This window comes from Chiloscyllium plagiosum, chromosome 39, assembly GCF_004010195.1.
Source record: "Chiloscyllium plagiosum isolate BGI_BamShark_2017 chromosome 39, ASM401019v2, whole genome shotgun sequence".
Classification (NCBI taxonomy): Eukaryota; Metazoa; Chordata; class Chondrichthyes; order Orectolobiformes; family Hemiscylliidae; genus Chiloscyllium; species Chiloscyllium plagiosum.
Window position 1 is genome coordinate 4,210,529 of NC_057748.1, and position 14,289 is coordinate 4,224,817.

The 14,289-nt window shown below is 43.6% G+C and overlaps 1 protein-coding gene across 2 annotated transcripts in view; it reads left to right on the forward strand.

Moving 5' to 3' along the window:
* The first annotated feature begins 4,058 nt into the window (after nucleotides 1-4,058).
* Nucleotides 4,059-14,289, forward strand: part of LOC122542133 (potassium voltage-gated channel subfamily C member 1-like) — a 75,746-nt gene continuing 65,515 nt past the window's right edge. Inside the window, exons 1-2 of one of the 2 annotated variants that reach the window (XM_043679534.1) lie at nucleotides 4,059-4,777; nucleotides 10,428-11,391. In XM_043679534.1, coding sequence (XP_043535469.1) covers nucleotides 10,792-11,391 — 600 coding nt within the window. In that variant the 5' untranslated portion in view covers nucleotides 4,059-4,777; nucleotides 10,428-10,791. The remainder of the gene's footprint in view (nucleotides 4,778-10,427; nucleotides 11,392-14,289) is intronic. The other variant, XM_043679535.1, reaches the window with a different exon arrangement.

Consider the following 14,289-nt stretch of genomic DNA (forward strand, 5'->3'; position numbering starts at 1 on the left):
CTACACTTCAAAGCTTACTCCAGGGAGTTCTAACTCTGTAAGACCGTGGGATATTGGAGCCGAAGTGGGCCATTCAGCCCATCAAGTCTGCTTCACCATTCAAAGAGATGTTGGCTATCTCATAACCATCACCTTCAATTTCCTGCCTTTTCACCATAACCCTTCCTGATTAAAAATCTATCCATCTAAGCCTTGAGTATCTTAACATCCCAACATCTATAGTCCTTTGTGGTAAAGAATTCCACAGATTCATGATCCTCTGAGAGAAAGTGTTTCTCCTCATCTCTGACTTAAATGAACTTCCTTTTCTGAGATGATACCCTCTGGTCCTCTACTCTCCCACAAGGGGTGGCACAGTAGTTAGCATTGCTGCCTCACAGCGGCAAGGACCTGGGTTCGATTACACCCTCAAGCGACTGTGTGGAGCCTGTACATTTTCCCTGTGTCTGTGTGGGTTTCCTCCCACCATCCAAAGATATGCAGGCTAAGTAGGTTGGCCATGCTTAAATTGCCCATACTGTCTAGGGATATGCAAGTTAAGGGGGCTAGCCCTGGTGTTACTGGGGTAGGGAGCTGGGTCCATGAACCTGTATGCTAGTGGTCAGGAATTGAAACTTGAGCGGGGCGGGGGGGAATGAGCCATGACTCTCCAGCTTGCTCATCTCATGGAAATGAGCCGGAGCTCTTTCTAAACAAAATAATTCAAGTACTGTGGGCAAGGGTGAAGTGAGGAAAGAACATTTTCACACAGTGAGAGTGTGGAATGTGGTGGAGTCAGGTGCAATTGGGACATTCAAGTGGGGCTTTGGATGGCTATTTGCATTGAAATAATGGGCAAGGGTTTGGGGAAAAGGCAGGAAATTGGCACTAGGTGATGCTGCTCATTTAACGAGCCAGTCCTGGCACACTGAACCAATAGCCTTCTTCTATGAAGAAAGAGCATCAGATTTTCTTTTCTGAGGGGCATTAGGAAATGAGTTGGAATTTTAACAACAATTGATTACATTTTCAACATAACTGAGACTAACTTACTTATTAAATTCCCTAGAACAGGGGAGTTCAAAACTAGAGGGGAAAAGGACTGAGAGCAACGTTTACATGCAGAGGGTGGAACATGTATGGAATGATCTGCCAGAGGGAGTGGTAGATGCAGGTAAAGTTCTGGAAATCCTGGAATTCCCTCCCTCATGGGTCAACCCACAGCAGGTGGACTGCAGCGGTTCAAGAAGGCAGCTCACCCCCACCCTCTCAAGGGGCAACTAAGGACAGGCAATAAATGCTGGCCCAGCCAGTGACGCCAAAATGAATAAAATAAAATTATGATCTTTAAAAGACATTTGGCCAAGTATGTGGGTAGGAAAAGTTTAGAGGGATATGATCCAAATACAGTCAAGTGAAGCTAGTTTAGTTTGGGAGACCTGGTCAGCATGGACGAGTCGGACCGAAGGGTCTGTTTCTCTATGAATTTCAATTCCACCAGTTTGGGAGTGCACCCACATTCAGAAAGTATTAGCCTGATATTGCCACAACACGACGGTCTCTTGTCCATCAGCTAGTGACCCTCCCCCCTCCGCCTTGGATAGTATGACGTGAAATGTCAGCTGAGGATAAGCAGCGAGTGATGCTCACCCATCCTGTTCACAGTCCGGAATTAGCCAGGCCAGGGGGTCTGCTCAAAGACAGTTCACCCACACTTTACATCAGGGCCCTCAGAAAGAGGAGTTCCCTTGTAACATTCCCTTGTCACTTTGGGAGGCAGGAAAATGGACTCAGCTGGTGAACAGTGACTGGAGAAGCTGGTGGTTCAGTGGGCATGTAATCCAGGAGTCCCGGCATAATGCTCTGGGGGCCCAGGTGCAAATCCCACTGCAGCAGTGACTGGAACTTAATGATCAATTAAATCCAGATTAAAAAGCCGGTATCTGTGATTGTGGTTTCCTTTCAAGGGTAAAGGAAAATCTGCTGTCCTTACCTGGTCTGGCCTACACGTGATTCCATGAGAGAAAGTGAGGGCTGCAGATGCTGGAGATCAGAGCTGAAAAGACCTTCTTCATATCCCTATACACCACTTCCTGAAGAAGGGCTTATGCCCGAAACGTCGATTCTCCTGTTCCTTGGATGCTGCCTGACCTGCTGCACTTTTCCAGCAACACATTTTCAGCTACACGTGATTCCAGGCCAACACAACAATGTGGGTTTCTCTTAAATAATCCTCACAAGCTCCTCAGTCCAAGAGATGGGTTGCACTTGCCAGAGAGGTCTATTTCACCAAATCAGTGTTGTTCCAGTGTAGAAGGAGGCCATTCAGCCCATTGTATCTCACTGATCCCCTGCCATTTTCCCATATCCCTATATACCACTTCTATCCAAAGGATCACCAATGCCATATTTGAACCTGCCTCTCTCATTACTTCCAGGCAGTGCATTCCAGACTCTACCTACTCGCTGTTTGGAGAAACCTTTTTCTCACATCACTCCCCATGAAAGAATAAAAAATCTGTCAAAAGTTAGTTTGAATGAATGTGAGGGATTAGGGATGGGGATTCAACTGAAATAAGCTAAAGGAAATTGGATTGTTATTTGAAAAAGGAAGAATGGGCAGGAGAATGGCGTTAAGTCAATTGTTTGCCCTTGTGGCACAATAGTAGTGTCCCTCTTCCTGGGCCAGGAGATATGGGTTCAAGCCCTACTTGCTCCAGAGGAGTGTCATTACATCTCTGAACATGCTGATTTAAAAAAAGGGCTCGTGCAAAGAACTGGTAGATAGGTGATGGGCTGAATGTCCTTCTAATGTGCCCTACTGATTCTGGGGATGTCTACCATACACTGTTCACTTTTCCCACCTCCCTTGAGGCTGCGGGCTTTGTAATTGATGTGCCTCCTTTCCTCCCATCATTCCTGGCTTGGGGCTGTAGAAAGAGAATTGTCTTCACAAAGCCCTGCCCTTATGATGCCCTCAGGAACTGATCGTGTTCCAGATGTCACCATTATTGCTTCTAGCAACTCGGAGATACTAGCTGCTGCATCCCTCCTGTGTCTTAGTAATGTTACAAAGGATAGAGGAAGGATATATAATCCAGGTCAATTCAATTATATTTTCAACTTAATTTTCTCTCTGTCAAGGAAGGAGCAAAATCTGATTGGTATCCACTTCTATTAGTCTCACTTCAATATCTCACTCCCATTCCTTTAGGCAATTCAACGACAGAAGGCATCGCAGTTTGATTTTTGGGGAGGGTGTGTGTGTAATAGTCTGGGCTGGGGAGGGGTGTTGGGGGTGGATGTAAGGTTACGGATTGGATGCAAGAGTGAATAGCCCTCTTCATTCCTCCCATCTGCAGGTAAGAGTGATCCAGGAGCAGAGGGCACAATCTCAGAATAAAGGGGCACCAATTGAAGCCTGAGATGAGGGGGAATTTCATCTCTCAGAGGATTGTTAGTCTTTGGAACTCCTTACCACAGAGAGATCGGGGGGTGGGGGGGGGCAGAGTCACAGATTACAGACAGATTCATACAGCACAGAAACAGACCCTTTGGTCTGAATCATCCATGCCAACTAAACATCCCAATCTGACCCAGTCCCATTTGGTCCCTATCCCTTGAAACCCTTTCCTCTTCTTGTGTATATTTAAGGCTGACAGCGATAGATTCATGATCTGCCAGGGAATCAAGGATTATGGGGAAAGGGAGAAATGTCAGATTAGCTATGATCCTGTTGAATGGAACAGGTGCAGGGGCTGAATAGCCTCCTCCTGTTCTAATTTCTTCTGGTCTAATAGGAACGACTGAGGCTAATGAATCTGCAATAAAACAAGGCGTTTGAGTGATGTGACAGAGAGAGCACATGTATTCACCTGAATTATTGATTTTCATCGTATGAATTTTAACATGCAAATGTTTAAAATTAACCCTCCCGTCTCTAGCACCACAATAGCCGGATCAGTGAACGCACTGGGGAGTCTGAATGAAGGGGGTGAGGAAGGGTCACTTGACCCGAAACGTTAACTCTGATTTCCCTCCACAGATGACTGCCAGACCCGCTGAGCAATTTCTGTTTTTGAGTCTGAATGAAGTCTCTAAGGTGGACCCTGGTCTCTCTGTAAATCAGGTGCCCATGTGGTTAAATCAACCCTCTCCTTACACCCCACTGTGGACAAACTGCATTGCTTTGTGGAGGAGTTTTTCAATTAAAACAACACACACACACAGAAATGAAAAGGGGAGTCTGCAGATCCTTTAACAACAACAACAACAAAAAAGTAGATGCACGGTTATAGAGAGGGAGAGCTCTTATTGATAAAACAGAAGCAACCTGTTCCAGGAGCAAAAATCCATCTCTGAGGCTGGTAAACTGTGCCGAGTTACGTCATGAACAAACCTCTGCCGCAGAATGAGGAAAAAAGCGAGAGAGCAGCCCCAGACACCAGAACAGTGTGTAGCACTCTCACTGTGAGTCAGAAAGGGAAGGGAAAAAAAGTATATTTGAGTGGGTATGGCTGTGTGTTAAAGATACATCTAAAAAAAGAGAACAGCCGGCGAGAGTTCAAGGGCAAATGTGTACCTTCATGTCTAGATAAAAAAAGGGGAATATGAAATTATTTCTTGGGCATTTTAAGTCCTATGTGAGTGCGCGTCAGTGAGAGTGTTTGTATGTGTGTGTGTGTAAGAGAGTGTGTGACACAGAGAAGCGAGGAAAATCTTTTTTGTCACTTTCCGGTGGAACTGGCGATTGCAACAGACCAAGGGAGCAATATTTTGACTGGGATCTTGCAGTGAAGTGAGTATCGCTTCCTTTCGTACTTTCCATGTTACAGAACCCTTGATGTAGCTCTTAAAATAAAAAAAAATAGCAATTTTGTAACTGGGTCTAAACCCCGCCGCGGGCAAGGGAGCAAATGCAAGAGAGAAAAAAAACCAATTAAATGTTGGGATAAAATATTATATAACTGGGCTGGACGCGGGATTTGTTTGTAATGTTTGGGATTTAGCCCATTGCAAGCAAAATTGCATCAAGTCAGTGAGGCATCTGGTCCATTGATACTGCGTTCTTTAGCAACGCTCATCGATCGGTGCCATTAAAATTGCGGGTGACAGTTTCCTTTTGCACAGTTATAAACAGGATATTGCACCCCCCACCCCCCCCCCCCCCCAACCCCATCACCTCCCTTTCACTGCCACAGTTTCAACCCTTTTCTGAAAAAAAAATCTGCTGTTAGGGAGACATTGCTTCCATTCGGTTATTGTACCGAGGGGAGGTTTACCGAATGGCTACTCGTTTGAAGAGAAAAATACACACACACACACAAACACCAAATCTTGTCAATGTATTTGCAGACTTGGGAGGGGAGGTTTCTACAAGGCACCGTCTCTAAAGACCACCACCCTCCCCTCCCTCACTGCATCCCGTCTTTTAATGTGACCGTATGTAACATCCGTTGCCAAAAAAAGGACCAAACGCTAGGTTCCCTGCTCCCTGTAATTGGCTGACTAGCTTTTTGCAAAATTCACAGGGGTTTCACTTGAAGCGAATGCATTTAGCGACACTCAGTGAGCAGCAAAGCGATTGCACTGTGCAACTGGTTTGGCTGACTCTCCATCATCACTAGTTACATCTATCTGTCTGTCATCTTTTTAGGCGGCAGTCTGTGCTTCTGTGTGACTGCCTCATTTATCAATTCATTTCCCCCCTCCAGTCTGCACCCCTATTCAGTGAGGGAACTGCAACACCGCCATGGGTGGGAGGGCGTAACTACAGCGTGACCAGTTTACATAGAGAGTACCCATTGTATGAGAGACTGTGTCTCCCCGTCTGCCCCATGGTCTAGTTTCTTTTGCTGTGACATTTGTCTCTATCTTTGCCTCTCTGTGAACCCACACCTCTTTCTGTCCACCTGTCTCTGCTGCTGTGAATTCCTTTCATATGGGATGGTTTCTGACTTCCTAATTGGATATAGGAAATTAAATGATAAAGAGTCAATCTCAAGGAAGGGGTTAAAAACATCTAAACCAAGGCAGCAACATTTACACAAGCAGTTTATGTCTTCAAGCCCCTATAATTTATATTCTTAGACCTGTGCTTCATAGATTAGATTGAGTTTGATCATTGATTGACTGTGCACTGGAGTTAAATTAACATTGAGCAAGATTTATGAGAAGGAATTTCTCTCTAGTTGGAGACTGTTCTTGCTAGCCTTATTCCACATCAGCAAGTGGAACTTGAACCAGGACTGCTTTGCCTTCCTCAGAGATAGGGACATTACCACTCTGTCACAAGAGCCCCCACCACCCATCTCGGATACAAAATTTTATATCAACTGAAGTCATTCTGCACCTGCCTCTCTTCGACTTTTACAAATTCTTTTGTTACCTATTATCATGGAAATGGCCCAAACAAAATGGTCACAATATTACACCCAGCCATCACAGCAGCACACTGATGGGAGGGTATAATTACTGTGTGACAAGTTTACATAGAAAATATACATTATAAATATACACAAGGACATTTGTAATGTCAAAATGAATAATATGTAAATATACACAATACAGATAAAAGAACAGTATGCATGCAGTTAAAATAGGGATGGCTTTTGCCGGAAACATTGATTTTCCTGCTCCTCGGGTGCTGCCTGACCTGCTGTGCTTTTCCAGCATCACTCTAATCTAGACCCCCATTGTCTAAATCTTCCCCAGCCTTCACCTCCACTTGACCTTAGGGTCAAATATGACCTTGTTTTCAAGGGTGTCACGCCACAACATTGCATTGAATGTGTGCCAGCCACCCTGCTAGCTCCTCCTGTTTGTAAATTCACAAGCCCAAGTTTATAATGAAACAGTCCTATGTAATCATGGTGCACACTGTAGTTACAACTTCCCACCACTAGAAGTGCCATTTCTATTATAAATGTAAACACTAGAATATAATTAAAGGTCAAGTTGTCAGAAAATAGGGCTGCTCTCTCATTACAGAGAGATGACTGGTGGTGCTATAATCTGAGTGATACCTTGCCGTAAGGGTGAGGTTGAGGAGGAGAGCCCTTCACGGTAACCTCAGCTGGTACAGGAATTGAACTCAAACTGTTACAGTCACTAACCAGTTATAAAGCCATCTGAGTTAACCAGCATCCTCACAAATAGAGAATAGAGACATCAAAATGAGGGAGGAATGTGTGTCTTTAACACAGAGACTGAATTTTGTCTGTGTATTCCAGTCCAGTTATCCTAGCCCTTTGTTTTAGCTTCACCAGGTTTGGCCTTGATTTCCTTCTTTGACTAATAGAAACATTAACTGTGCAGTGAAATGGTTGCTGTAATTTCTGAACTGTTCTTTGTCTGCCTGGTGTACACTCCTGTAGTGAAGGGTTGGCATGGATTGGGCAGACACACTGTCCCTATAACTTGGTGGCATCCCTGATCAGTAGATCTTCCTTATCCAAGTGTGTTATTGTACAGGACTGATTTAGACATTCCTCAGCAGCAGCCAACTGTGCTCCGTCCCACTTTGTGAAATTCATTCTTGGGATTAGGATTAGAAAGTGCTGGACAAACTCAGCAGGTCTGGCTGGAGAAATTCAGCAGGTCTGGCAGCATCTGTGGTGAGAGAATCAGAGTTAATGTTTTGAGACCAGTGTCCCTTCCTGGGTACTGAACTTGAGTTCTGAAGAAGCATCATACCGGATCCAAAAAGTTAACTCTGTTTCGGTCTCCACAAATGCTGTCAGACCTGCTGAGTTTCTCCAGCAATTTCTATGTTGGTTTCAGAATTCCAGCATCTACAGTATTTTGCTTTTATAGGAACTAAACACATTGCTGTGGGTCTGGAGTCACGTGTAGGCCAGACCAGACTAAGGACGGGAGATTTTTCTCCTTCAACTGAATCATTTATAATGACAGTAAAATATGGCTGCCATACAGGCTAACTTTTTATTCTGGATTTTTAAATTGAATTCAAATTTCATGAGTTGCCCTGATAGGATTTGAACCCATGTTTTCAGAACATTGGCCTGGGGTTCTGGATTGCTAGTCCAATTATCTGTTGTTTCATATTTAATTAATTACCTCTGAGTTAACCACTTACATCCTAACAAGCAGCTAGACAGAATGAGACATAGCTATAGAAATATATGTTCAGAAACATATAGATGCATACATCCCTGGTACATACAGATATGGATGGGAACACAGGAACAGGAGTGGGCCATTCAACCTCTCAAGCCTGTTCTGCCATTCAATAAGTTGATCTGTGGCCTAACTATACCTGCCTTTGGTCTGTATCTCTTAATATCTTTGCTTAACAAATTTATCTGTTAAAATTAACATCTGATCCTGTGTCTGCTGCCATTTGTGGAAGATAATTCCAAACTACCCTTTGTATGGAAGTGCTTCCTAACATCTCTCCTTAATTGTCTAACCCTAATTCTCAGCTCCCAGGTGTAGAATCCCCAACCAGTGAAAATAGTTTATCTACCCTGTCTTTTCCTGTTAATATCTTGAAGATTTTGATCAGATCAACCCTTAACCTTCTAAATTTGAGAGAAAATAAGCCTTAACTGTATAAACTCTCCTCATAATACAAATGTACATATTCATACAGCTACTTATGCACACACAGATATGCAAAGAGTTAAACACCACTATTTATTCACAATTGTTCTAAGACACACACGCGCACTCATACACAGATGGACAGTCACACACACTCCTCCACACACACACACACACACACACACACACACACACACACACACACACACACACACACACACACACACACACACTTATTTGCAGAAGCACATGCACCAAACCGATATACTCAGGGACAACACACTGCTAGGTAGTGTTTCATACTGTTTCACACATCTTCAAACGCACATATAGGCTCAGACGCAGACAGATATACACATTGACACAAGCAACATTCACAGGCATACATGCTTCCAAGACAGTCAGAGGGAAATGCCGATAGCTAGGTTTGTACAGATGCACACTTATGCACCTGAAATCTAATCCATTCACTCACAGTCGCACTCTCCTATGTGCCACATTCTGACAGGCTCACAAGAGACCATAAAACCATACAGTATTGGAACATGGGTAGGCTGTTCAGTCCCTCAGGCCGACTCTGCTACGCAAAAGGATCTTGGCTGATCCGACATTCCTCACGTCCACTTTCCTGCCCTTTCCCTTGTAACCCTTGATTCCCTGACTGATTAAGAATCTGTCTCAGCCTTAAATATATAAGAGGCCTCTGCCTCCACAGCTCTCTGTGACAAGGAGTTCCAAAGACTCAAACCCTCTGAGACAAAATATTCCTCCTCATCTCAGCCTTAAATTGGTGCCCTCAACCTCTCAAATTCTCTTCCTTACTTCACTGCTCTTGAATTCAATTAAGATCCACATTTTTACACGCGCACATAAAATTAACACTGACACATTCAGACACAGATCATACTCTTTAGTGAAATAAATCTCACACTAACACTGAATTTCACAAGCATTTAGACACAGAGGCTCTCACTCCAGTAGATTTCACTGCAAGCAGGCAGCTCACTGACTGTACATGAGAAACTGCTGATACCATTTCTTAAAAAACAATTCAAATTTCCATTGAATTTGAAGGGAGAGAGAAAATCTCAATATAATAAATATATGCTCCAATGCCCACGTCCCAAGACTGAAAGCTTCCCTCAAATATTATCTACTCCTGTTTAAAATTCCCAAAATATGTACCATACAGAGTCTGTTCCACTAAATGGTCCAAGTCTATTTTACACAAAATTCTGGCTAAATTATTATTTTTTTAAAAAAAAACAGTTCAGCTCAATGCATTCTGGTAGTTAAAAAAGGTTTTAAAAATCTGTGGATATTTTAAAAACATGCTTGCATGTCTAAAAACTAAAAAAAAAAGATGTGCAACCCTTTATGAAATATTCCAATCAATCTAACTAATACTAAGTTCACAGGACTGAATCGTTAGAACCTAAGTGCAAAAATTCAAACATTTGAGAGTTTTGTTTTGCTGCAATGCTGTATCCTCTACTAGCTTTGCAGATTTCAGATGCTGACGTGGGAAATAGCGCAATATGAAATTCTATTCTTGCTTCCAGTCCATCTTTTCCTGGATAATATATAGAGACAAAAACATACAAAGACTTTAAAAAAATCTCTTATTTCTTCAGTAAGGCGAGGTGAGACCCTCGATTCCTCCAGTTCCTAGTTAATTGCTTACATCAAAACATTACTTCTAAGAATAAAAATCTTTGCAGCCTCTTACCTGTCCCAGTGAATGCACTTAATGGCCCACCTTGTCTTTATCTGTATGACATACTTAAGGGGTTTACCCCCTAGTGAAAATACAGTTTGCAATAAATGTTTCACAAACACTTGAAACTAAATTCACCTTTCAATCCCGTGTTTGTTTGTTGCAGGTTTCCAAAGAGGAGAGAAGGTTGACAGAAACTTTGTTTGCTTTGGAAATCAATTGGGCATCTTTTTTTTGTGGGAGGGGGGGGAACAGAAATTCCGTTTCCTCCTCTCTCTCTCTCTCTCTCTCTCTTCCCTCTTGGTTTCAAACCTCGGGCTGCAGCACCGACTCCTTTTCCCATCTACAACCTTCGTCTCAACAGAAGTGAGAGAAGGAAAGAGAAAAGGAGAGTGGAGGAGAGAGAGAGAGAGGGAGAGAAAGCAATGACGAGAGACACCTGACTCCAGCTGCAGCCTGATTTGAAGAGCGAACACGTGCTTTTGAAGAAGAGAAAAAAAATCTGTCACCCAGGCAAAAATCCTTCCCATATGATCAGTTCAGTTTGCGTGTCGTCTTTTCGTGGGAGAAAGTCAGGGAATAAACCTCCTTCCAAGTCATGTTTGAAAGCAGAGATGGGCACGAACGAGGAAAGCGACAAGATTGTCATCAATGTTGGAGGTATCAGGCATGAAACTTACAGAAGCACCCTGAAGACTTTACCTGGGACCAGGCTCTCTTGGTTAACAGAGCCGGACGCTTTTAGCAACTTTGACTATAATCCCAAGACGGACGAGTTCTTTTTTGACCGTCACCCCTCGGTGTTCGCCTATGTGCTGAATTATTACAGGACGGGCAAGCTACATTGCCCGGCGGATGTGTGTGGCCCTCTGTTTGAGGAAGAGTTGGCCTTCTGGGGAATTGATGAGACGGATGTGGAGGCATGCTGCTGGATGAACTACAGGCAGCACCGAGACGCGGAGGAGGCACTGGACAGCTTCGAGACCCCGGAACCTGACGATGAGGAAGACGGAGATCTCAAGAGACTGTGCTTGCAGGAGGACTCGAACAGGAAACTGGGCTGGTGGAAGAAACTCCAGCCCAAGGTCTGGGCTCTTTTCGAGGACCCCTACTCATCCAAAGCTGCACGGGTAATGCTTGTGTGTGTGTGTGCTATAATATTCCCTAATCCCCACTCCCCCCTTAAATTGAGTTGATTCACAGTCTGTGTTTCTGAAAAAAATAATGAATGTCAGGCCCTTTGCTTCAAGGCACTGGTTTTGAGTGGAAGGGGGAAGATGAGAGGAAATTGCGAATAGGGATTTGAGAGAGAAAACGGAGTCAGAACATTTTGAATAAGCGAGAGAAAGAGAGATGCATTGAGAGAGAGATGGCATGGTTTGTCAAAGAGAGGAAATTGCATGTTCTGAAGGCGAGGTTATGGTTTGAGAGAGATTGCATGTTCCGAGAGAGAGTGAGAGATCATGTTCTCAGAGAGAGAATACATGTTCTTAGAGAGAGAGAGAGAAATTGCATGTTCTGAGAGAGAGATAGATCATGTTCTGAGAGAGAGATTTAATGTTCTGATAGAGAGATTGCATGTTCTGAGAGAGAGAGAGAGATCATGTTCTGAGAGAGAGATTTAATGTTCTGATAGAGAGATTGCATGTTCTGAGAGAGAGAGATCATGTTCTGAGAGAGATTGCATGTTCTGAGAGAGAGATTTAACGTTCTGATAGAGAGATTGCATGTTCTGAGAGAGAGAGAGAGAGATCATGTTCTGAGAGAGATTGCATGTTCTGAGAGAGAGAGAGATCATGTTCTGAGAGAGAGATTGCATGTTCTGAGAAGACCAGATAGGAATTAGAAGGTTGAACTGAAACTTTTCCCCTTTTCAATTAGAGAGATGTGAAGCATTAAAATATGCAATCCAATAGAGTAAAAGGGATGGATTCAAAGTGGCAAAGGAGATAAATTAGATAAATATAGGAAATAGAGATGTATAAATGAATTGAAAGGGGGCTGGGAGAGATGAACAATAACAGAAGAAGGCTAAAACAAAGGAAGGAGCAAAAATCTGAGCTGGGTCAAAAAAAATAATGTTATAAAAGGATACAGAGAGCAAAATAGACCTGCAATTGCAGATGTAGAGATTGTTTTAAGGGACAAAAGACGCATTTAAATTCCAGCGCGGGCCGGCAGGGGTCAGGACTGCGCTGTTGCAGAATTAGAGGCTGCGGCAAGAATTTAGCAGCGGTAGCATTTCTACCGATTAATAATCACAGCGCAAGCAGTTTTCGGAGCTGGAGTGAACGGAAAAGGGTAGCAGGTTTCCAAACTCCACAAACCAGTAATGCAGAGAGAGAGGGAAAGAGATCTGCAACCATTCCCCAAGGCAGCGTGAAATGAGACATCTCATTCATTGAACTTTAGTCACGGTCCCAATGGGCACCTTGTTGACCTCTCTCTCTACACAGGTTTAACACAAAGGGTTAAGTCAATATTAAACCCAATTTAAGTACCAATCATGAGCCGACTGATAGAGGTCTTTAAAATCTTGAGAGAGGAAGATTCCTGTGGTGCAGTGGTAGTGTCCATGCCTCTGAGATAGGTGATCAAGATTCAAGTCCCATCTAAAAATCATGAGAGGGATGGAGAGGTTAGAAGACCACTTCGCAGAGTGGGCTTGCACGCTCGCGTTTTAGGGCCTGTGGGATTCTGACTGAGTTTATCAGCTGTATACTGATGTCCTCTCAGTCCCTCACAAGGGGGGCTGTGACATTGTTAGACCCTCAGAGTGGGGTCACAGAGGGGCTAAAAAGTTTGCAAAACTCTGGGTTGGAAAATCGGAGCAGGTGGAGGCCACTCTGCCCTTCAAACCAGTTCTGTCACTCAATACTATCACGGTCGATCTGTTGGTGTTTCAAATTCCCGTCCACTCCAGATGACCTTTGATTTCTTTGCTTGTGCCTTCATGTATTCAACAATGAGCCCTAGGGCAGAGAATTCTAAAGATTCATCCATCCTCCTCTGCCTAATGAGGTGGGACATGGAGAAAATGTTTGGACTGGGGTGGAAGTGCTATAGTTATAAAGGAATTCAGGAGAACCTTCTTTACCCAAAGAATGGTGAGAGTGGAGTTTATGACATTAGTTAGACCACAGTGTACAGTTCTGGTCGCCTCACTATAGGAAGGATGTGATTGTACTGGAGAGGGTTCAGAGGGGATTTGCCAAAATGTTCCCTGGATTGGAACAATTCACTAATGTAGAGAGACTACATACTCTGGGCAAATAAAAAAACAGAACTGCAGATGCTATAAATCAGAAACAAAACCAGAAGTTGCTGGAGAAACTCAGCAGGTCTGGCAGCACATGTGGAGAGAAAGCAGCGTTAATGTTTCGGGTCCAGTGACCCTTCTTCAGAGTGGAACAGTATTTTTGAAGGAAGGTCACTAGACCTGAAATGTTAACTCTGCTTTCTCTCCACAGACACTGCCAGATATGCTGAGTTTCTCCAGCAACTACTGTTTTTGTTTCTTGATAGGCTGGGTTGCTTTCCTTAGAGCAGAGAAGGCTGAAGGGAACTGTGATTGAGGTAACAAACCTTTGAGGGACATGGACAGAGTAGATAGGGAGAGACTTTACCCATAAATAGATGGGTCATAACCAAGGGTTTTAAGGTAAAGAGTAGGAGGTTTAGTAAGGATTTGAGGAAATGGTTTTTTCATTCAGAGGGTGATGGATATCTGGAACTGATTACCAAAAAGAGTGTTAGAAGGTGAAACTCTCAAAACATTAAGAAAGGATTTAGATAAATACCTGAGATGCCATAGCATGTCAGGCAATGGGCCAAATGGTGGAAAATGGGATAAAATAGATGGATGCTTGCCTGAATATGTGCAGGTTAGGGTGGATTAGCCATACTAAATCGCTCATAGTACACAGCAATGTGCAAGTTAGGGTGGATTGGCCATGCTAAATCGCTCATAGTGCCCAGGGATGTGCAGGATAGGGTGGATTGGCCATACTAAATTGCCCATAGTGCCT